The 24,674-nt window shown below is 38.0% G+C and overlaps 3 protein-coding genes and 2 long non-coding RNA genes across 5 annotated transcripts; 3 read left to right on the forward strand and 2 right to left on the reverse strand.

Annotated features, from left to right (window-relative positions):
- Window positions 1–345: 345 nt before the first annotated feature.
- Window positions 346–3,303, forward strand: LOC110067107 (paired box protein Pax-3-B-like). The gene is made up of 4 exons (XM_089296091.1): window positions 346–391; window positions 1,306–1,857; window positions 2,674–2,900; window positions 3,013–3,303. Exons 1-4 carry the CDS (start codon window positions 346–348, stop codon window positions 3,211–3,213), a joined length of 1,026 nt encoding a protein of 341 aa, XP_089152217.1. The 3' UTR covers window positions 3,214–3,303.
- A 2,020-nt stretch (window positions 3,304–5,323) lies between these two features.
- Window positions 5,324–8,008, reverse strand: LOC149108117 (uncharacterized). Its single transcript, XR_016209050.1, has 2 exons — window positions 7,171–8,008; window positions 5,324–6,942 (listed from the first exon to the last, which is right to left on the reverse strand). It is a non-coding gene; the product is annotated as an uncharacterized LOC149108117 (long non-coding RNA).
- A 1,355-nt stretch (window positions 8,009–9,363) lies between these two features.
- Window positions 9,364–13,682, forward strand: LOC110067112 (paired box protein Pax-3-B-like). Its single transcript, XM_020774403.2, has 4 exons — window positions 9,364–9,455; window positions 9,986–10,597; window positions 11,127–11,335; window positions 12,042–13,682. Exons 1-4 carry the CDS (start codon window positions 9,434–9,436, stop codon window positions 12,216–12,218), a joined length of 1,020 nt encoding a protein of 339 aa, XP_020630062.2. The 5' UTR covers window positions 9,364–9,433; the 3' UTR covers window positions 12,219–13,682.
- A 2,202-nt stretch (window positions 13,683–15,884) lies between these two features.
- LOC110067123 (paired box protein Pax-3-like) lies at window positions 15,885–20,601 on the reverse strand. The gene is made up of 4 exons (XM_020774419.2): window positions 20,468–20,601; window positions 19,570–20,148; window positions 18,298–18,518; window positions 15,885–17,545 (listed from the first exon to the last, which is right to left on the reverse strand). The coding sequence occupies exons 1-4, from the start codon at window positions 20,487–20,489 to the stop codon at window positions 17,384–17,386; spliced, it is 984 nt and encodes a 327-aa protein (XP_020630078.1). The 5' UTR covers window positions 20,490–20,601; the 3' UTR covers window positions 15,885–17,383.
- A 1,066-nt stretch (window positions 20,602–21,667) lies between these two features.
- LOC149108118 (uncharacterized) lies at window positions 21,668–23,530 on the forward strand. Its single transcript, XR_016209077.1, has 2 exons — window positions 21,668–22,509; window positions 22,852–23,530. It is a non-coding gene; the product is annotated as an uncharacterized LOC149108118 (long non-coding RNA).
- The last annotated feature ends 1,144 nt before the right edge of the window (window positions 23,531–24,674 follow it).

A 24,674-nucleotide genomic window follows, 5' to 3' on the forward strand; every position in this document is an offset into this window, starting at 1 on the left:
CGCATGTGTAAGATACTTTTTCAAATCGACTAAAGCATTTGTTTTTAGATGAAATGTTTAACCGTAACGTCAGTGTTATTTCATAGCTAAGTGAGAGCAGATTTTTAAAAAAGAACTGAATATTTTGGTGTCAGTTTTTGCGTTAAATAACATAACTCGTGCGGTATTCCCGGCCCGTCGGGTCATAGCGTGATCAAGACAAGTTCATAAATTCACCAGTTGTCTCGTGTGGGAGGCGAGGCGGCCTCATGGTTAGTGCGCTCGTCTCTGGGTCGAGCGGTCCGGGTTTGAGCCCTGGCCGGGGACATTGTGTTGTGTTCTTGGACAAGACACTTTACTCCCACAATGCCTCTCTCCACCCAGGTTTACAAATGGGTACTTAATGTTGGGGGTAACCCTGCGATGGACTAGTATCCCATCCAGGGGGGAGTAGAATTACTCCTAGCCGCTTCATGCTACAGAAACCGGGATAAGCTCCCTGATGAGCCACTTGGCTCGTAAGCAGACTTTGCTTTTACTTGTCTCGTGGAAGTAATTTTGTTCTCTAGTATATTCCCGCGGATTTCTAAGTTAAATGCTACCAGTGACAGCCATGTTAATGCAAATTTCACACTACATAACGATTCATGCGCCAAATAGCCTAAAAATACGCCCTTTTAAAGCTAAGTGAATGCAGATTCCGCAGTACGTAACGATTTAGAGGTCGCGATACATGCACGTTAAATAAGCAAAACATCACGCCGTATTTTACTCTACTAACCGTCGAATTGCAACACGATGCATTTATCTTTCAACTTCGCAGTGCTATTTGAAAGCTAAGTGACTGCAGACTTTTCAGTTCAGTTCGTAACGATTTAGGGGCCACTATTCGTTAAATAACCACAATGTTGTACCGTATGGCTAACTGAACGTAGATACCTAAGAAAGTTATGAATTAATGGTCAAGATGCACTAAGTAGCTCAACTGAGATTGAAATGTTCTGCCACACTTTTCCAAACTCGTGTTTGAAAGCTCGCGCATGCGTAAGTGACTCAGCTTTGATGACTGGCTATAACAAATTACTAATCTGAAATCGTGATATCTACTTGAAAGAGACCGGCTTTCCTTAGGGTAATATCTATGAGTTTTGTGGTCGAGTCTGCCAATTGGCAAGAAACTATAACTAAGTACAAATATATTGTGACTGATAATAATTTCATTCAGAATTTATTCGAGATATTTAGTTTTCGACCTTTGCTTGAGTTAATGAGTCCAGAAAGTGCCAGGTAAAAAACACTTAAGTATATCTAACGTATTTAACGCAGGTGATGGCAGACGTAACCAACTGGGAGGCATGTACGTCAGCGGAAAACCGCTTTCCCGTGAGCTGCGGTCACGCATTATCAATCTTTCGTGTCTTGGACTTCGTCAGTGTGATATCAGCCGGCAACTCAAGGTCACGCATGGTTGTATCAGCAAACTGCTGTCCAAGTATCAAGAAACTGGAAATCTGGATCCTGTGCAAAATGCGGGACGACCGAGGGTCATCACTTCTGAGATCGAGAAAAAAATTGATCAGTATAGAAGAGCGGACCCGGGGGCATTTTGTTGGGAGCTGAGAGAGCACCTAATACGAGACAATGTTTGCAGTGTGGACGAGGTCCCATCTCTTAGCTCCATAAGTCGCCTAGTCAAAAGCAAAATTATCAACGAAGCAGCTGAAAAGAAAGAATTTGCCACAAAACGACTTAATGAATGCAAAAGCACAAATCATTCTTCACCATTTTCTATCGCAAGTATATTAAATATTAAAAGCGATGAAGACAATCACCAACAACCCAAGAAACCGCAGTGCACAAAACAATCACTTGATCCAGGTAAAAAAAAATTAAAGTTAGTTTCTTGTTTCCTTAGATTTACTGAACAGTAAACGAAAAAGATTGATGAAAACGTCCAATGATCAAATAGCGAAATCTATAGCTAGACAAGGCTTACATTTAAATGTACAAGTGTCGCATGTTGAACACATTAACTAACATCTAGAGCGGTTTTCAATTTTCCTGAGATTCGTGTCATCTACATGTATTTCTTCGAGCTTTGATTGGTCAAGTGGATTGTTTGTGTCCTTTTTATTGAGGAATTAACTCTATTGAAAACCTAAACTGAACAAATAGATTAAATAAAATGTAGCAATCACTATTAGTTATTACGTTAAAACAAATTAATAAGTGACAAATTCATAAACTAAAATAAAACAAAACAAAGGCCTTTATGCTACGAGTATGTTCAGCCTTGTCTGAGTTAGGCAACCCCTTTAACAGTTATACACGCGAAACAGTACGAAAACCTATAGTTCACATTTGTTAGTCACAAAAGCAGTATATTGTTCAACGCCCGGCTCAACATTTGGTGGGATTGAAATATTAATTAGATGGTTGTTCAAAAGAGGATCTACAGCTGACAGCTAGGTAACTAAGTATCCGAAGATAGCTGACCGACAACTACAGGAGGCTTTTTGTCGTGTAATTATTAGTAATTCATTCTTCTATATGTGTTGCTGTAAGTTGTTAGTATAATTTCGTAATATAACTTGAAAACTGATTCTCTCAATCTTGGTTCAACTTACAACCTCCTAATTTATCAACCGTTGTACCGCGATCTTTTGACAGGAAGCCGATCTCTTCCGGTTTCAGACCGTTTTGATGAACAAGACTCCCGTAGCAACAGAAGCTCGCCACCGCTCGCTAGAGATATGTATTCGGAAGAGGGTCATCCTCGACCTCAACGAAGAGAACGAACCAAGTTTAACCGTGTACAGAGCCTTGAGCTTGAAAAGGAGTTCCAGAAAAATCCCTACCCTGGAATACAGCGAAGAATACAACTAGCTTGCAAATTGGCCATTGACGAATCTAGAATCCAGGTAACAGCAGTTCCAATTACATCAACGTCACCTCACAGATTGTTTTCGTATTCAGTGTAAAATGATTTTTAGTTTTTTCGCTCTAAAGCGTTTCCTTCTTGTATATTTACAGGTTTGGTTTGCTAATCGACGAGCAAAGGGAAGGCGTCGAGTTGTTACCAAAGATCATAATCACTTAATGCACAACGTAAAGGACAGAAGTTATGCATTCCCAAAAGATACAAGCCCCTCGAAAACTTCAGACTTCAACTCTCCCTACCACTTTGTAAACACGAGTCCAAATAAGAACCACTTTCACTGGCAAGAGTGCTGACGACGTGGGTCACCTAATTACTAAAATTGAATTGTTTTTTTACTTATTTTACCGGATTTTTTTTTTAATCCTCTGAAAACATTAACCTGCACGATGACTAAAGGCAAAAGAAATTCAACTAGGAGTGCAGGAATAAGATTTCTCAAACTCATTAAAGATTCATAAAGTTTAACAAAGGAAATCATGCATGGCCGAGGCGGTGTTTCGATATGTGATCTTAATTAGTATCGATATTTACGATTCTATTTTTCCGTTTTCTCAATAGTTTTACTTTCAATTGAGAAGAGATATCAAACACGAAAGACCGTGTTTGACCACCTTTCAAAACATCTCGAAGTTCCTCAAGAATATTCCGCTATACCGTCGTATTTTCAACTCTCTTCTCGGTGTTTCGAAATGTGGTCAACCACGGTCTTTAGTGTTTGATATATTACTTAGGACATGCCTTTTCGGGTAAACTTTCTCAAAAAGCCCGCAATATGTATTGCTTTAGTTATTAGCGACCTTAGAACAGACGAGAGTTCAAATAGAATAGGTCAGCGGGCTAGCGCTCGGCTCAGCTAGTCGAGTTTCAACAGTATGGAGCAAAAATCTTAAAAATTGTTGTCACTGACTTAAAAATCTTAAAAATAGACGTTTCGGCTAAAATACTATAACCTTCTTCAGTGATGAAATGAATGTTAACGGCGTCTAAATGTAAATGAGATGTTTATAAGAATGTGAGGAACTCGCTAGGGATTAATTTAGCATTTTGTAAATGTCTGGAATATGCGCGTGGTCATTAATTGAGTTCGGTTCGAGAATGGAATGCCACGCTTCCAAGAACAATCTACGCGACCACAAGGGACAGCGGTCTATGACCTTGACATTATTAAAATCAAATTCGTGGTTGTTTTTCATACAGTGTTGCGACAAAAGAGAGACAACAGCTACTTTGTCTTTGGTAGCGTTTTCTACAAACAAATATTCGGCTGTCCCATGGGTTCTCCTGTAAGCGCCATCTTGGCAAACTTGGTGATGGAACACGTCGAAGAGAGAGCGTTAAGTACTGCACCTCACCCCCCTAAGTGGTGGTACAGATATGTTGACGATAGCCATGTTTGCCTCGCCCTTGAGCATCTCACTCAATTTCACTTCCATCTTAACTCGATCAACCAGCACATCAAATTCACAGTCGAAGAAGAGAGTGATAGATCCATCGCATTCCTCGACACGAAGACAACTAGAAATACTGATGGATCAATTAAACCCAGTGTTTACAGAAAAGCAACCCATACCGACAAGTATCTCCATTTCAACTCTCACCACCCTTTGCAACACAAACGCTCAGTGGCCAGAACCCTTCTTGACAGAGCAAAGAATATTCCGTCGACTGACGAAGACAAAAAGTCCGAAGTACAACACCTGGTGGACGCACTCAAAACCAGTGGTTACACGGACCAATTCTTAAAAAGCTGCCAAAGAACAAAACCACCTAAAGCATTAAATCAGCCCCAAAATAATCAGCCTCAAAGCCACAGAGGCTTTGTTACTTTGCCATATTTTCAAGGAATCTCTGAAAAAATTGCAAGAACTTTGGGACAATTTGACGTAAATGTTGCTCATAAACCCGTCAAAACGGTTGGTTCGATCCTGAAGAAACTGAAGGACAAATTCGATCAGGACCTGTCAACTGGTGTCGTGTATAAAATCAATTGTAAAAACTGTGAAAAACTTTACATCGTTCAAACATCCAGAGCACTGAGATCCAGAACAAAAGAACATAAAAGAGCCGTCCTCGCATGTGACAAGAACTCTCTTTTGGCGCAACACTGTATGAAAAACAACCACGAATTTGATTTTAATAATGTCAAGGTCATAGACCGCTGTCCCTTGTGGTCGCGTAGATTGTTCTTGGAAGCGTGGCATTCCATTCTCGAACCGAACTCAATTAATGACCACGCGCATATTCCAGACATTTACAAAATGCTAAATTAATCCCTAGCGAGTTCCTCACATTCTTATAAACATCTCATTTACATTTAGACGCCGTTAACATTCATTTCATCACTGAAGAAGATTATAGTATTTTAGCCGAAACGTCTATTTTTAAGATTTTTAAGTCAGTGACAACAATTTTTAAGATTTTATTACTATGCCTGACTACAACTACAGTATTTTTGAACAGTATGGAGCGTATGCACATGACGTCATGGTAACCATATTGGTGTTCCAAAACAATGAAACGGCGGCCATGTTGGTGTACCAAACCAATCCCGCGGGAGTACCTTCTTAACTCTTTTCTTATGTAAACACTTCCTTTTGTTCCAATAAATTTGCATGGCTGCTAGACACGCGAGTGCATACGCTCTATACGGTACGGCATACCGTTTTAAGAAATTACATGTGACATACCCCATAAACGTGAATTTAGTTGATTTAAGATTGCAAAACAATCCAGAACATCATGTTCGTCGATGAAAGAAATTAAAAGAAAAGAGAAAGCCATTTCTGGTAGGAGACGGTGACGCGCTAATTGTTTGTGCGCATCCTTACTGCGCACGCATTCCACCCGCCATGTCATGCATCAGGCCGGGTCATGCATGAGCGAGCGCCATTTAGTAAAATGAACTGCATAATAACAGTGCTAGGCCATTACTACAACTTTGCGTCGATCTTAACGTTCCTTATCCCTATTTTTCATTTGAAAGATCCCTTTCTCTACCGCTTTCCTACTTTTCGCAAAAAATAAAGAAAATCTATCTATCAGAAGACTTTGGGAATACGGCGTGCATGTTTCTCCGACGTTTCCCAGTTTTGGCATACGGGAAACATTGTTTTCAGCGTCAATGTTTGTTTCCAAGATGCGAATTATGCTTCCGCTACAAGGCAGAGAATTTTAACGAGAATCAGAACATGCGAGCAGTTCCGAATTTTTGCGAGCACGAGCAAGCGAGCACTCATCTAATTTTTGCGAGCAATTCGAGCAAAGGCCAAATTTGCGAACACTTTTAAACTGAATGGGACCATTCGATACCCCTACTTTGGAGCAAACATCCCTAACTCAGTGCGAATATTGAGTGCTGAAAATTAGTCAACCGATGTTAAGCTGTCCGGCGAAGGAACAGTACATCATGACTGTTCCAAAAAAATGAATTTTCTAATCGAGTTCAATGCTGGGATTTCCATAATTGCTGAGTACATTCTCGGAGACCTTAGCAATATTTCACGCTGCTCTTAAAATATTAGGCATCATTTACATCTTATTTATGACATCCCGTACGAACAAGACACTTGGTGTAAACACTGGAAGAGCTCAAAGGAAGGCATAAGGAACCTCATTTTTTTCTGAAAGTTTGTTATTGCATTGAAGGGGTGATGAACTACGACTAGACCAAAAACAATTTGAATACTGTGAAACATTCCTGTACTGAAACAAATAGTTCTGAAGACTTGTAGTCCGGATAACTAATGCAGAGAAATTAAAAAGTGACTGCAGCAAAACTTTGTGATCTTTTCCCTGAGGTAACGTAACGTGGTTCAAACAATTCCGAATATATCGCAGCAACGATAACAAAGCCAGAAACAATGATACTACACCACTGATACTACAGCTAACTCAAAGCCAAACCACAACGCGTAGATGACTGAAAACGATCTAGGCCTTTACAAAAGGAATTCTTGCTGCCGTCAGGGTTTAGTTTCTTCATGGTACATCACGAATGTATGAAATACGTTTCTGAAGCCAATCTAATAAAAAAACCAAGAAAACGGAACTGAATAATTTGTCGAGAGTTTACGTTCTAGTTCACTGAAAACTGAATGAACTGAGTCATGCTGCCTCAGCGACATGGATCAAATAAAAGATTTCGATTTATCAAAATGTATGATGTTCATTAAGCTCTTGTCGACGTTTTAGTGTGAGTATCGACTTATTTGCACTACGACCTTTAGAAGGAATATATTAAACGGCCTTACCTTTCTTCACCCTTACAGATACCACGAGTATAGGTAAAGACACGGACAGAAACCCGCAACAACAAGCCGAGGCTGACTGTTTGATCAGCCTACGCAGGTGCAAACGAAAAAAAAACTATCAAAATAACATTCATAATGCTGAAAATTGATAGTAGGATATTCAGTCAAAGTCGAACCAAACAAATTGCCCAAAAGAATGTTATCATTCACATCTTTAGACCTCATGGCGCGCTAAATCAACTTTCTTTGTTTCTTATTAACAGCTCCCTAATATCCGCTTCATTCCTGCATGTCCCGTTGTTGTTTTCTAACCCCGAGAAGACCCCATGTTGTACGACGTTTTATTGCAGAGCTATTTTCCTTCCCTTCGCTGTTAACTCTAAAATTATGCCAGTAACAAAATGGTCACAAGCCATGCGATTATTAACATATTATTGACATGCCTCGATGTTCATATTAAAATATGATGACTGAATTACTCCCGATTTCTCTTATACTCAACTCTTGCCTATGAATCACAAAATTTAGTTAATATAAGAAGTTAAATTGACAGTAAGACTCAACCTACGCTTAAATCCGATGTCTAAATTAGTACATAATTTGCAGAATGTTGCGTTAGTGTCGCTCAATCTCTTTGAGCACAAATAACCATTCATGTCAGCCGTATCAGTATTTTCACGTTGAAATGGCTTTCTCATCTTCTCAGCACATATAAACGGACCTGCTAAATGCTCAACTCGGCACTGAATTGAGTATTTCAGTTGTAAGTATAACAGAAATAATAATTAGTTAGACGTCTTAACGGTCTCAAATTTGGTTATACGGTGATTGACTCAGTTTTCTGAACACGGATTATTTATAACTGAAATACTTCTGATTGTAGTTAAGTACCTTCTTGAATTTTCTGTTATAATTTTGCGTGGGCGACTTAAAGTTATACCACTAGCAGAGCGTTACATCAATTTTCGATGTGCCAGCATTCCTTGAAGTTTTTGAAAATAAAATGTAGTGGTATGCTGTACCTTGGTAAAACCGATACTAGTTTTACTGATTTCTTTTCAGTCTTTTGTCGTGTAGTTTGAAACCACAGAAAGTTGGTTCGGATAATAACTGTATTATTTCTACTTTTGTTTTGGTGATGGTTGTTCATGTTGTGTAGGACGGGAAGTCAATTTGCTACCAGGTGCTGACATTTAACATGCAAAATAGCGACTTTAAACTTATTTTTGCTGACACTTTCTGACTTCGTTGCGTTCTTATGCCAAACGAAATCTAGGCAGTGTGAAATATTTGGAAGCTAACGTTGCGCTTTTAAGGGTAGACAAGGCCACATTTAATCTTACTCTTTCGTAGAGGAATACCAGTCGTCTGACAAATTTGAGTTTATTTACGACAAAAAGCTTGCCTTTCTTACTGCTTTTATCTTAAACATTGAAATAACCAAACTACTGGATATGCAATAACAGATCGGATCACTTTCATCTGTGTTATTGTAATCAAAGCAAATCCTCTGAGTTATTCCTTTGCAAACAAAACCAATGCATAAATTGTCAGTAGAATTTGTGGCCGGTAAAAAATGAAAATGACTTGGACTAGTGTCGATGACGTCGATATGGATCACACATCTACTGAGAGTATTTTCGGCTGAAGACCAAAAATAATTCCAACCTCAAGGGTAAGACCCATATCAATATGTTTGTGTACCTTTCTTTATGTTACCAACGAGAACAAATAACTATATTTTGAACCAAAAACATTTTACTAAAAGTATTTAATAATTACTTTTCCGCCGTTAGAAGTGTTCGAATATTTTCTTTCTAGAGTATTTGTCCATAACAAGGTAAAAAAATGCGCTTTTCGTTCTTCCACACAAAGAAATTCTACTTGTTACTACAACAAAACAAAACAAACTCAAAAAAATCGACTAATAAGGCAAACAACAGCTGGCTGCTTGATCGGTAATTAGTTAGTGACGTGTGACATACGTCAAATGAATATTAATCACGTGAATATGCAAAACCTCGTTGAGGTCCAGTGCTCCTTAGACAATAATAATTCAATAAATTTGCAGATTTAATCAGCAGTCAGGTGGACATAATCAAATTTCAAACGCTTCACCTTTGTTTACGTTAGGAATGCATTCTTTATAACACTCTTATTCGATGGTAAACGGTCATTTATGAACAAATATCACTGGAGAACACATCAGCAACTTCCTTCAGCAGACAACACTGCATACCGGAGAGAAAAATTCTTCTCAGCTATGGATGCTCTGTTATTTCCAGGTAAATTTTCAATTATGCTGTGCTTCGCTATAAACAACTTAGTGCTCACGTGAAGGCAAATTATCTCATGATTTAACAGACTTTTTCAGGGTTTTACCGAAGAAATACATCGATAATCGCTCTGTCAGAGAGTATCCTACGTGTTGTGTGGATAGATTCTTTTGCTTGTTAAACATTCAAATCTTTTGTCTGTCATATTAAAATTGCTACAGTTTTCTTGTTTCCAAACCATACATTCCATAAAATGGCAGGGATTAAAAAGAGAAATACTAGCAAAAATAAATCTTGGAAACGAAATTATAACTGTTCACAGTCATTGTTGATTTTACGAAACCTTTGCGATTAAAATTCGTATTTGATCACTGAGGAATATCTAGTTGAGACAAGATTGCGCCCTTCGAGTCAGACATAACAATAAAGGGGTTAAAGACTTAAGGGGAGAAAGTTTTAAAATTACCAGTAGTTTCAATGGGTTTTGATGCAGTTTATTTGTATTTAATTGGTTCTGATATTTTTTTATCGTATTTTAGGCCAAGAGCGAGTAAACCAACTTGGAGGAGTTTTTGTGAACGGTAAACCTTTGCCTAAAGCACTCCGCATCCGAATTATCCAACTGGCACGCTTAGGCGTAAGAGCAAGTGATATTAGCCGACAGCTACGCATTTCTCATGGATGTGTCAGCAAGATCCTTAACAAATTTTACGAAACTGGCTCCATCGAGCCTGGCGCCATCCCTTCTTCAAAAAGCCGCGAAATCACTCCCGAAATAACCAAAAGAATAGAAGCGTTTGTCGCTGAGCAGCCCGATATGTTTTCGTGGGAAGTGCGAGACCGTTTGCTCTTGGAGGGGGTATGCGTGAAAGCAAATTTACCATCCATGGAAGCGATAAGCCAGCTACTAAAAAGCAAGAATGACAAATGCGATCCTGAATCGTCCAACTGTTCTCCAGGAAGCTTGAAAAGAAGCTTCTCATGTTCGGAATCCGAGGAGGAACAAGAGATGATAAAGATTCCAAAATTCGAAGCGCCATTCTCTATATCTAACATTCTAAATTTGGCGGGAAAGCGGGAGGAGGGAAAATCATGCAAAGAAGAAAGAAAAGAAGAAGAGGATGAAGTGGAGAGTCAAGATGATGCACCAGGTACTTCAATTTAACCTATATTACATTTTTTTATTTTGTAATAGTTAAGCCAGGATCCCCTTATGAGTACCGTAGTTTTCAGTTGAGTGGTACTCGTCCTTTAAGCTGGGCACGATATTGCATTTCTAGTATCTGGTAATTAAAGAGAGATAAATTTACCATCTGTCGTTGTCAAATCAGTAATATCACTTGTTGATTTGCAACATTTCAAAGGCGTTTTCTTATTAGCAGTATTGTTTCATATCTGATTGACAAGTCATGTTCTATAAACTGCTCACGGGAGTTGTTAGTACAAAACAACCAGAGCATAACATGGGTTGCACGTGCCTGCAGTGGGAACGTTAGAAAGCAATATATCCTCGACAGAAATAGTTTGGGCGGTCTGTTATAATACATCAACAAAAGGAAGTCGTAAAATATATCAACCCCCACTTTTCACCGTCCGGCTCCTTCCGAAAGATTTCAGACCGGCTGCCACAATATAGGAACGATTGTTTACCAACATTGAATCCTCTGTTTTCTGTTCTAGAATTTACCACGAGAGGAAAACAAGCACTTTTCTCAGGAAGATGCAACCAAGAGTTATTTTTTAGTCGAAAGCCGAGACGTGGTCGCACAAAGTTTTCTATGAATCAGGTAGAAGAGCTGGAGAAAGCTTTTGCTAAAACACATTACCCGGATGTCTACACCCGAGAGGAACTGGCGCAAAGATTGGACTTGTCTGAGGCAAGAGTACAGGTAAATTCATAAATGGAAAGCAGCGCACAAACTTTGTAAACAGTAAACGAAGCGTTTTTGACCCAGCAAATGCAATGCCATAACGTAAGCTTTGTACATGAAAGTATGTTTCTCAACTGAAAGCAAACACAAAACATTATTCTGTAATAGCTTTTAGGGTTATGGTAACCACTAAAAAGAATTTACTTTAAACATTTTGCACGTCATCGTCAGTCAATATATTTATAAATATATCATATATGTTTTTATGTAAATATGCATATGTATAATTTTTGCAAATATCGCCGATTACAAAACAGTGAAACAGTTGGGACAGTTATTTATCAGCAAAACATAATTTCTTTAAACTGTGATTCTACAATGGCGTAATAAAGATTTATCTTTGCAAACTTCCCGCGTATATTCTGAAAGTAATGCAGTACGCTTATGAATTTTGAACCCTGCACAGGGAAACTAAAAACGCTGTTTGCAAGTTGTGAATTCGTACAATGAGAAATGCCACAACATATGACAATTAATATATAAAACACTTAGTTTCAGAATTTTTTGAAAAGAAAAAAGGAGTCGGAAATTGCATCGTAATATTTCAGTATGGTATTTTCAAATACGACTTTGTTGTTTTGCTTTTTTTTAATTCTTACAGTACATAAATTCTAAGACTTCATTTTAATGATTACTTATGCCATATGTTCCATTTTCACTTCAGGTTTGGTTTTCAAACCGCAGAGCTCGCCTCAGAAAAGAAGAATATTACACCGAAACAAATCAGACAAGGGAGTTGTCCAAAGCAGTCCATAGTTATACAGCATTAACTACACCTACAGCAAGTTTTACTCGAATTTTTTTCCCAAATGGTACTGCATATGTTGTGCCATATTACTGACTTCCTTGGAGCGAAAAATATTTATATTATACATATATCATAATAAGGTTTTATAAAGCGAATTTTATTTGTAGTTATGATTAATTGTATAGATTTCAATAGTGTTAAAAAAATGCAGTAAGCAGACTTGTCAGGAAATGTAAAAAGACTTCTCATTCACATTTTCATGTGGAAACTTTCACGAGTGTTTCAAAAAGTGAACTTGCCGTTTACGATAGGTTCAAGAAGCACGCTGAGGATTACCTCCAGAAATGTAGGTTTGCATTAAATTATTTGAGAAAACTAACCATGAAGCAGACATGGGGGGAATATGACAAGTTTACAAGTTTATTACATAACATTTAGATAGATTATAAAAAGAGCATCCACTTCAGCCACCCAAGGCAGGATCAAGTGAAGGTTAATTTTTTTTTAATTCTTTTATACAATTTCGGAGTATAGATGCTAAGCCACGTGAAATAATAGAAACATACAAGAAATAATAATAATTATACTGTTAGGAAAGTTCTTTTAATTCTATCTTTTAGTACTCAAACATTTAAACACTCTTTGAAGTACACGCGACTCATCTCGATGCCAAAAAATCCATAGCTGTTCGTCAATTAGTTTTACGCAATATAATTTTAGTAATGTCTCAACACATTTTGTGCAAAGATTGCCTTTAATCATTGGCAAATTTTAGTTTAGGTTTCTGCCACATATCCCTAGATAACCTTCCCGTGATGTTCATTTTAGCAGATGACTCAGAGCGAGACTTCATTTAATTGAAAGGTGTCTGTTTTTAACTTCGAATCCAAGTTATCTTATAAATTCACTCAGTTACTGGGTAAGATATGCATTTCTAATCGCCAAAAGACTCTGTCTTCATTAATTGTTCAGTGATCAAGCTCTCCTTACTAACACTATGCAAAACGAACAGTCAGCAACTCCGTCAGAACTTGTATAATAGTTTTCGCATTAGCCTGGCTAAGAGTGAGGCGAAACGGTTCGAAGTGTGTGTAGCTTTACGATTCACAAAATCATATTGATTTAGATCCAATTGTTTGTCTAAAGCAAACATGGAGAGAGAAATTTTCATGATATATTTTTCAACCAAAAGATTTATTCTATCAACAACTGGCCGGCAATATTTGTCCAGCGAATGTGTGTTATATTTAACTCGATAGCTAAATTTAAAAACAGTTCATTATGACTATGTTTTACATGTTCTGATAGTGGTTGCCTCGCCCTGAGAAGGCTGGGCACAGACTAACACAAGCACGTACGCTGCTAAGTAAGAGTGAAACAGTAATTTAGAAATTATACAACAGGGAATGTAAAATGTTTTAAAATCGTTAGAGTCAACTGATAATTAGTCCAAGTTAGCTAAGGTAAGAAAGTTTCAGGACGATAATTCATTGGGCCGTAAGTATTCGTAAGCGAATTTTCTTGAACTGTTTTTAATATAATACAATTCATGTGAAATGTTCACTTGTGTGTTGGCTTATCAGAGTGGGTAATGTTATTAATCCCTGTACTAAATTCGTTCACAAATTAATAGAAATCTTCCTGAAATAGCACGATTAAATACTCTCATCAAATATCAGCCTCAAACTAGCCGCCAGCTTGCCGCTACGATTTAAGGACAAACAATATGCTACCTGGGTTAGGATAACCGACGCCGGTTGAATTGAATATCCAAGTTCTTTCTGAAGACTAAACTGCACTGAACGTGATTAAGATAAAATCATAGAGATCAAATCGATGGATGAATAATTCTATTAAGAGTGACCAAAGCCCAGTGGCTGCATCAGGCAAGAAGGTTAACAATTAAATTTGAAATTACTTTGCAAAGCTATACCGCTGGCCACACTAGTTTCAACAAATTAAAGTACATCTGCAAGTGACATTGTAAAGAGGTAAGTTCGCAAACGTCGACCTTATCGCAGGATATATAACTGTAAAACCCATGTTTATGGTTCATTACGCTATACAGCTTGTAGTAGTAAAATAACGATGATCTCTACGATACTAAAACTTTCCTAAGGGAATATACTCTTAGTTATGCCAGCTGCAACTAAAATAATGAGCCAGATGTCGTTCCAGATTGACCTGAAATGACTGAACTTCGCCTCTACGCGTTGTAAGTTTCACGATTCTTACAAACCACCTTACTAGAATTTTTCGCTAAGAAATCGTTGGCATGTGCTGTCTCTAGGCATTTCCTATTCTCAACGTTGTTATGATTGCTATATTGAACGAAAATCGCTCGCCAGTATCGTTTGCGTCATAGCAGTTCGTCATACTGAATGAAGATCAAAGAAGCGAAAGAGAAGCACTTAAAAAAAACAATGGTCGCTCTTCTTGGGAACAATAGCAGACTCCACAATGGCCTTATGGATAACTTGATTTGTGTCAATAGATTTGGCGCGTTACGGTTTTGATTAAGATGTTTATAAAATTCCAGAACGTCACTTGAAACGTGCATAGAGTCATCACTCAGTCATTGATACCATTCCCTTATAAAATGTCTCGCACTCAAACTATTATCAGGTTAATGAACACTAAAACGTAAATAATAGTTGTACAGACTTCAAAACAAGGCAGTTCCTAAACAAATATACCATCACTGACTCAGCTTTAACTTGTTTATTACAAGCTTGATTTGTTCAGACTTGCCTCCGGCAATGTAACTCTAATTTATTTGAAACACGCAAATTGCGCTAAACAGCAGTTCCAATCAATATCAAAGTATTATTATTGAATACAGCATATGATGGTGGCACAGGACACAGAATAAACGACGAAATGTTGCTTTTCTGTGACAATAAATTTAAGTAAAATGTTCATCGATGCTCAGTCGAGGTTGAACGGTTCTTTGTTTTGCAACAGGAAACTACGTAGAGGGTAAAATCTCTTTGTGGTAGTGTGTTTACACGTTACCTAGGCTCGCGGTGCATACAAAATTGAACACAGTTTGAATAAACAAAATTAACAAAATTACAAACGAAATCAACATTTTGGTGAGCCTGTGAGCCTGAACTTCTTCAATCCCGTTAAAAGATTTTTTGTCGATTTTTTCCGCGGCTGAATGGCTACTGAGCTACAAAGTTAACGGGAGTCAATCCAGATAAGATGTCTTTGATACTGCGTCGCTTATAGAAACATGTTTCAATATGTACAACTAAAAGCTACTTGCATATTCAATATTCGTTATTGAAGTTAATCGGAAGCGTTGTAATAAACAGCAAAATTTCAAACAGCAATGTAGTAAATCGGATACAAAGATGCCTTCGTTCTCAACTTAAGATAACCGTTAGGGTTCAAGATTCACAAACAAAAATTCCTTTATCCTGTTTCTTGATAATAAATTATCATTGGAGACCTAGACTTGGCTTGGCTTGGATATATTTTCTTTTTCCCTCTCTGAAAACGAAAACAATGCAATATTGCGAAGTATGAAGAGCCTTTTCCGCTGTGGTTTTACACACGTAAGGGTCGCGACTAAGCATAGGAAGTGAGAGCCGTTTTTAGTTCGTCGAAATTTTCCATCCGTTGTTCGAAACACGATACTGATCGACTTCATTCAAGGTTCGGCTTTTAAACTGACGTTGAATTACAGTGAAAGAATATCACTGAAAGGTTGCAGACATTTCCCAGTCAAAGAGAATATAACCAACGACACCATTTGCTCAACACTAAATCAGTATTACTTTAATTACTCATTAAAATTTACATGGTTACGTCACCAGAAAGCGTTCTTGCTGAAATAAATAAATGTGAATATGTTGAATGCGCCAATAGGAGAACGGGCATTACTTGAAGTAAGTATGAAGATTTCCGTTATATTAGGAATAAAAGCAACGTTTTCGACTTTTTAAAACTCTCGAGAGGACCTGATAAGGTAGATCTTTTTGCTTCTAAGTTTTAAGCCTTGTAATGCGTTTTTTAATTAAACATAAGGATGTTTGAGCATTGTCTAAAATTGTTAAAGTTACTGACTGGACTGACATTATTTACAATGATACCTCTCATATCAAATGGTATCTCTGTTGTAGAAAAAATCTCCAAAAGGTAATGAAACGCAAATCAGTTACATGCCAAACACAAAATAAGTACAAGAACGTATGACAAAGAGAAACTACAAGTTTTAGATTGCAAGTCTGTTGAGCACCAAGGTACCTTTTAAGTATAAAAATCTATTTAAATAGGCTTTGATTCAAATAATAATTACATATGTTACTCTGATTTTTCATTAGTTATTTTTATGATTTTTTAACATAAATTGTCACATTTTGACTATTCTATGCAATATAATTTCTATATTATATATATGAAAACAGTGAAACAAAATTCACCCTGGTGTAAACGTTTTTTTCTCGCCAAAGACTCCAAAGTAGACGACATAAGAATACAAAGGAATGTCAGTCTTGTTTTTTTTCCTCCATTCTCTTATATTTCTTCTTGCACTCGTCCACATTTTTTTGTTTATTTTTAGGCCTTTAGGAGTCGTGAAATCAAAGTGTATACTTCATCTAGTGCAAAAGAACGCACTTTTCTTTAACACCGTTTTCATAAATTCAGCCATAAACATATACATTACAAAAATTACACCAGCCTGGCAAGTTTTTCAGATTGGGAGCAAGTTTAAAGATAAACTAGCTAAAGCTTGAAGTAATATATCAAACACGAAAGACCGCGTTTGACCTCATTTCCAAACACCGAGAAGAGAGTTGAAAATTCGACGGGTAGCAGAGAATTTTTGACGAACTTCGAGCTGTTTGGAAATTTGGTCAAACACTGTCTTGAGTGTTTGATATATCTTCTCAATCGAAACTAAAACTAAGGAGAAAATGGCGAAATAAAATCGTAAAAATCTATACTAATTTAGATCAGATATTCAAACACTGTCACGGTCATAATTTCCTTTGTTTAAACTTAATTAATTATTAATGAGTGTAAGAAGAAATTTTCTCAACCGTCCTAAGCATATGGGTATACGATTTAAAGTATACACCAGTCGCAATTGTTCTTCGGTAAACTAAGCATGGTAGTATCTCAGTAACCTATTTCGTGTGATTAATACTCTTTACACGTGACGACCAAACCACTCAGAAAAGATTCGCGTGTTGCTACTGCAGTTCTTGATCACGGGGCTCTACTTCCATATGCCATCTAAAAATGGCTCAATAAACCGGAAGAGGGTAGATGGCATCATTCACAACCACATAGGGTACATAGCTCATCGACTGCACGGGCTGCTGACATGAACATGCTGCGGAGGCTTGCCTCTTCTCCTGTTGGGTTTCCCTCTTCCTTAAGCGAGCCCTTCGGTTAGAGAACCACACCTTAGAAGGCAATAAGGAGAGCAATAAATTTCTTTGTTCAGAAGACTGAAAACGCTTACAACTGTCTTTAATTAAGTCCAAGTTGTAGTGTTGTCTTCATGCCCGCCCATTTTCCATCAATCGGCCTTGCGAGATAACCGGATTGTAACCACACTACAGACAGAACGTGATGCACTGGAAGCTAACATCTCAGCGGCGCTGGAGAAGCTTAAGAAGGAAAGAGCTTATTATTTTTCCCGATCATCTGAAGGGAAGGAAAGGGATGACTAAATTGAGGGAAGATGGTAAGGTTTTTGATTACTAGTTCATTTATTTTTTCACACTGACTGAAAATAAGCCTTCCGGGTCCCTTTTCCTCCTTTGGAGATAACATGTGCAGATATAACTGGAAGTGTAATAAAAATACCGCAAGATCTAGTCTGATGTGTCAGACGACTTATCGCCCCAATCCCCTCTCCGCCTACTCCTCTCTTGGAATAGGAAAAGAAGATGTCTGACATTTCAAACTACGTAAATTCTCGGTAGGCAGGGATACCCGTTCCCCCTCAAACTTTTCCTTATCAAATTGTAGTATGCTGACATACTTTAAGGTTGCACACATCTCAGGGTATTTGTTGATAATTGTCAGCGCCTTAACTTGAGAGACTGGTCTCTAGTGGTTGCTGTGGGCTCAGCGTGTCAGACCCCCAGGATATAAGTTGCACCACTTCTGAGGCCATTTTTTTTTTTTATGGTATGTTCCTAATACATACCTGCACACGAGCTTCTGTTAGTGACAATCTATGGGCCAGTTCCTCTCTGGTGTAGACATCAGGATATTGAGTTTTCTGAAAGGCCTTCTCTAGAGCCTTAACTTGCTCATGCGTAAACTTGGTGCGACTACGACGCTGTTTGCGGGCGATGAAGAAGTCATTGTCCAAGCTACTGTACGTGTAACTTGGGGAAAAGGTACTCAAGGTCTTGAACTCTGCATCTTAAAGAAAAAGGACACGGAGAACTATAAGAATTATCGCATATGAAGCTCGTGTTTTACGAGTTAGTTTGCATGACACCGGACAGTATATGAATAAAAACGTGAATTATTACCCCCCTCAGGGTACATCCAGCCCACCTGCCGAAAACCAGTTAACTATTCTCAATTCAATTATTCTATGTATGTTTTACGTTACGGCTAAGATAAAAATAAGTTGCAATCAATAACAAAAATAATGAAAGTTAAGAAAAGAGGCCAAAGTTTCCCATCACAACAAAATCGCGTGACACCCCTCAAAAGCGTTCCTGCGTTTTCTAATAGCTCTAAGTTGATGACGTCAATTGAGCTCGGGTAAACCCACTTCCCTTTTCCTGCACACTTGTTTCTGATAATTAAAATTCTCTTTGTATCAAAACAAAAAAACTATGACAAGACAACATTTTAAATCCAGTCAGGCGTTGAGACATGACGGTTTAAAAGCTGATCAAGTTTCACGTGACTGAAAATTCAGTTGGAACGTCACAAAAAACTGGATGGAAAATTACTGAGTAATATCACAATGAAGGCTGTTTGGTGCGGTCGCGGGCATGACGGCAACAAATAACAATTAATGGTTTGGATATTTATTTCATCGGAAAATAAACTTTGAATTACATAGAGCTTTGTTATACATCGGTGAGCTCCGCAATTTAATCATTCAACACATTTCGTAAATAGATTTTCACAACTGTTAAAAGATGGTTCCATGTGGATTTCAATGAAACTGATTTTACGGGAAAAACTGAAATAATATAAGTAGATTGTGATGTTTGTAAATTCTTATTTTAACAGCTGGGGAGATTGGAAATGTTGCTCATACCTTTAGCTTACCTTACTCCACCATAAAGACAAGCGTAATACACAGTAATTACACTTTAAGAGTCCAGATTACATATCGCGTATGTTCAACATGTAACATGTATTCTGTAACATACCATATTGCACCAATACGTAAATTTTTGATATGCGCATGAGCCCATAAAAGTATTGAGAAGTTGACATGTTATATTACCTGGTGAGTATGACTCCCTATCGTCTTTATTTGTTGGACTTGGGGGATCATCTTCTTCCTTCACGATAGTTGGACTGGAATAAGATTCTTCCTCGTCATCGCCTTCCTTATAATTCTCTTCACTGGACTTCTTTCGCCACTTAGCAGCATCGCACTTCTTCATAAAAGCATCTTCTCTTCCTGCACTTTCTTGCACAATCTTAGACTTCAATATTTGGCTGATGGCGCAAAGTGATGGCACGGTACTCTTGCTGCACACATTTTCTCTCAAAAGGCGATCACGAACCTCCCAGGAAAAAATCCCTCCATTTTCTTTACGGTAATGGTCAATTTTCTCTTCAATTTCTGGAGTGACGTCTCGGGGCTTGTTCAAACCGACTATCCCTGGATCAACAGTGCCGGTCTCTTGGTATCGGCAGAGAATTTTGCTAACACAGCCATGGGAAACTCGGAGCTGACGGCTGATGTCACATGGCCTCACGCCCATCTGTGCCAATTCAATTATCTTCCATCGCAGTAGCTTCGGAAGAGGCCTGCCGTTTATGAAAACTCCACCAAGCTGATTTACCTTTCCTTGGCCTTAATTGGAAGGGAACAAACCATATCAGCTGAGTACGTTGCTTCTTATTAACGTATCACTTGCTACATTTTGGCCAAATTATATATCTTTAAACCAGAAATTCTCTTGAGGATATCATTCTTTCGTGTTAGTGTTAAAACTGGCGAAGAAACAATTTCTCTAGTACACGTGCAAAAGAATTGCAACAGTCTTCAACTTGTTTATTTATCCGGAAAACGTGGCCAAAACGAATCATTCACGCGAGAGAACACAACACTACACTCAACAAAACGTTTTGATAAAAGAAGGGACGTACAAGACAGATAACAAACAGGCTACCTGTAAACGCAAATGTTTCCATCGTCCTTACGGATCCTTGGCACAGAAGATTACAGAGCTTGGATTCGAAAGCAGAAGACAGTGTGATATGAGAATAACCGTTGGTATCATGTGCAGCTCCTTTTAAAGGCCATATATTCAGCTTGATGACGCAGGTAGGCGTCAATACAATCTATTCAGTTAAAGGATTTAGTCAAGCGTTCTGGTCTTATATTGTATTAAGAGGTATTAAACAAACAGTACCTTAGAACAATTAGTAGTTCAGGAAGTTCAAATAAAATGACTGTTTTCCTTGAGCGACCATGCTTCGCAACAACTTACAAGAATCACGAAAAGATTAGATCACGAAGCATCGCGTGCAAATGCTGTTTCGGTCTTTTGGAGTTTCGTGCTGGGCCTGTACTTTCAAAACGAGCAATCTATGGTTGGCGACATCTAAGCTTAATTGAACGTGATATTTGTGAGGCGCCATTTACTGACACTCAACTATATTTGTTACAAACAACATGTAATTTAAATATTAAGTAGACTGGCATACTTCTAAAGTAAATTTGAAATGGGGGGCAGAGTAAAGCTATTGGTCGTTTCTTTGTAATATCAAGGTTATTCCTTCCGAGATGTCTAGTGAACAGGTCATTTTGTATTGGTGCTGTTTAGGAAATACAAATTTACGGATTGTCAAGCCTAAAAAGCGTGATTCTTGCTGGCAACGGGCGGCTGCTTCAACGAGATTTCACGACGCATCAATGGTTGATCAAGTTAATCGATTTTATGTAGATAACAATGTTCCTTATGACCACAGAACGTTACCTCCAAACGCTGAGTCACGGATATTTACGTTACCATGACAATCTCACAAACACCATCAAACTTTTCATCCAAGTACCGCTTAAGCCAATCTTGGATTTTTTTTAAATTATGTCTGGTACCACGAAATATCATTTAATCTGATATTAAATATTATCTAGACTAGCTTAGATTCTGAACAATCCCTGCATTTTACCAAAAACAAATAAATGTATAAGAGTAAATAGGTAATAGGAGAATTATTATTTCCTTTCGCGCGGAAGAAAAGAACGCAACCACGTGGCTCGATTTTCCCGCTTGTTTCATTACGCTGCATGGTGTTTGACGTCAACGACTCAAGTATTTTCTATATTCGGTAACAGTTAATACTAATTTAAAACACTGTGTCCTGTGTCAAGACTTGAAATTCTTTCTCATTTAAAGTTTAGCCAATTTCAACCTTATTTTTTGTAGCTATCCCAACGTTGCCTCGTGTGGAGAACTCATTGCCTATTCTATCATTTCATATTTTTTTGCATTTGGCTGGAATTCTGCTAGATTACATTTCATTTCAGAGGTAAAGTCTCTTCAAAATATTGAAAAAGGTTGTAGTTTCACCATTTAGTGTTCCTGATTGAATTGATATCGGTGAGAAGGTCTTTGGTATTATGATTTTCTCTTGTACAAAATTCGATGGTTCAATGGCTTTGAATATACTAATCTCTATTTTACAAGGAGGAAACGAATTTCGTCTATTTTGAGGAAGAGATCTTTTTTTTTGTTTATTTTGCAATCTCATAGACCAAGTTCTGTTTCTTTGGCAACAAGATCAACATCTTTGATGCTAAAAGCCGGGTAAAACACTCATCAACTTCATCCATGCCAATCTCTTGTAAAGCTTTTTGATTTCGCGTCTTCTTTCTTGCTGTGGCTGGTGCTGTGGCTCTTCGCTATATTTTTTTATTCTATTATACCCTTTTCCATAGTTTGCACATTGTGACTAGTAATTTGAAATAATTTTTACATCTTCAAACAAAGGATCAAAATCTGCTTAGTTGCCTTATTACGTTGCATCGCTTTCGAAGAAAAACAATATCATTAACAGATAGGGCAGAGGTTACAGATAATGACTGAAAAGACCACCAAGATAGCAGTTTATTAAGTTTCGCTTCGTCATGTTTAATTTCCATATGATTTACCTGTTCCGGTAAATTCGTAACTTCCATTTCAAGGTTTCGAATGCGATGGTAAGGACGGTAAGCGAACATAAAATTTGTACTAAAAATACTCGTGAAAAAAAATGCGATATTGTATAACTGTCGCCAGATTTCTTGGCAACCCTAATCAATTAGCAAGTTGTATTAAGTGACACCGGCTAGTCTGCTTTGTGTACTTTATCCAGTATAAATGAGCTCTATAAAAAAGCGATTTAGCGTTGTCCTTTACAAAATTAAGTGACCCCGCAGTCTCCGTTGTTGCGTCTATTATTCAACTCTTTGGTTTGTTTAATAATTTCAATGAGTCGTGTTTTTCCGTCGGTTTTTCTGTCGCTTCTCCTGGCTTACATAACATTTGTTCCCTGTGTTCTCTCTATCCAGTTGATAATCTCGGGTTGATAATCTTGCATAAAGCTACATTACAGCGGGCGAAGTTCTATTTTTGGTTATGTAAATCCATCAGTCTTCATTGAGAGAACAATGCAAACATCTTGAGCAAGCATTTTATAACACTGATGAAAATATGGCGTGGCGTCAGATATATTCAGCCTGCACCCAGTCAGGCGTCTCAGAACGCTTAATTAATCGCAAGCAGAACAGTGCGACAGTGCAAAGAAGAAGATGTCTACAAGTGGTGTTCTCTCTGCTGAACGAACCTTCATTGGAAGCTAGAGAAAAAAAAAGAAATACATATTAGAAAACAAGGGAACCGTTACATATAATTTAGCCTTTTGAAATATGTTACGAAATATGTAAACGATCAGTAAGTTTAACGGTCCTTTTGTCTTAAGTTTTTGTTGATGTGTTAATTGTTTGATCACGTGAGTTGATCTTACAATGTTAATCATCTTTAAAAGGGTCTTTAAAGGATATTTTATTTAAGATTAATGTTTCATTGCGATGTTGGATTGTATAACGATTTCATTTCAAATCTCTACCATTTAATAGCTTAATTATTGACTGTGATCGCATCGCGTAACTCTACGTCTCATGTCGAGGAAAAGGTTGTTGTTATTCATCGTGGTAGATGCAATAATAAAGTGTATTATCGTTTGTCTCACGATGTAGTCACTTGAGATGTAGATCGCGACGTTTCGACTGCTTACTGCTAGTCTTCTTCAGGCGATAAGGTCGACTGATTGCACGGTATCATTTATATCACAAAGGTCGGCTGTGATTGGTGCATTTCGATCCTCCTATTGTTCCATTGTTCCGGCGAGTAGCTGTTCCCTCAGCGGTCCGCTGTTGTACCGTTCTCCTGTTGTTGTGTTTCTTGATCGTGGGTATCCATGCTTCAGGAATTTCGATTCCACTATCCCTGTTGATGTTATTAGGGTGAAGTCTTATGTGAATAGCTTCCTTGACCCTACATGTGTACCAGTGAGGATCTCGATCAATAAACTTGACATCATTCCAGATAGGATAGTGGCCGGTCTCGTGGGTGTGTTCAGAAACGGCGGAGGTCTGGGTACGGGCGAGTCGTATATCCCTGTCGTATTCTTTGATCCTCTCCTGCATAGATCTCCCTGTTTCCCCGATGAAGACTTTGCCGCACTCACAGGGAATCCTGTAGACAACACCATCTTGTTTAGCCGGGTTGACAGTGTCCTTTGGTCGCACTAAGTGTGACCGAAGTGTCGTGTCGGACTTAAAGACGGTGCGAATGCCTTGTTGTTCTAGGCAGCGGCGGGGAGACTCCGAAACTCCTTGGACATAAGGTAAAACGGCGGTGGATTTAAATTCCGCGACAGGCTCTCTTCTTGGGGTTGTTCGTGCCTTTGTGATCTTCTGTACAAAAGAGGAGGGATATCCGTTAGAAACAAGTACAGATGACAGATGTTTCTTCTCTCCAGCGATTACTAATGGTTTGGTGACGAGACGTTTAGCCCGGTCGTACAGACACTTCACAATACCGCGCTTTACTGACTGAGAGTGGTGTGAATCATACGCTAGGTACTGATCAGTATGTGTTGGTTTCCTGTAGACACTGGTGGTAAGGCGGCCATCAGGTCGTAACTAGACTTTTGGTTAGTTAGTTAATTAGTAGATTAGATAGTTTAGCTAGTTAGTCAGTCAGTCACTTAGTTAAGTTAATCAGTTTTTATTTAAAGGTTTTAATGATTCCTAGTTTTACTTTCATTTTTACAGCTTAGCTATTTTATTTGTTAGTAATTTTTTATCACTGATGTAAATTTTTAATGTAA

The sequence above is a fragment of the Orbicella faveolata genome, unplaced genomic scaffold (assembly GCF_042242905.1).
Source record: "Orbicella faveolata isolate gen_17 unplaced genomic scaffold, um_ofav_v1 contig_26, whole genome shotgun sequence".
Taxonomy (NCBI): Eukaryota; Metazoa; Cnidaria; class Anthozoa; order Scleractinia; family Merulinidae; genus Orbicella; species Orbicella faveolata.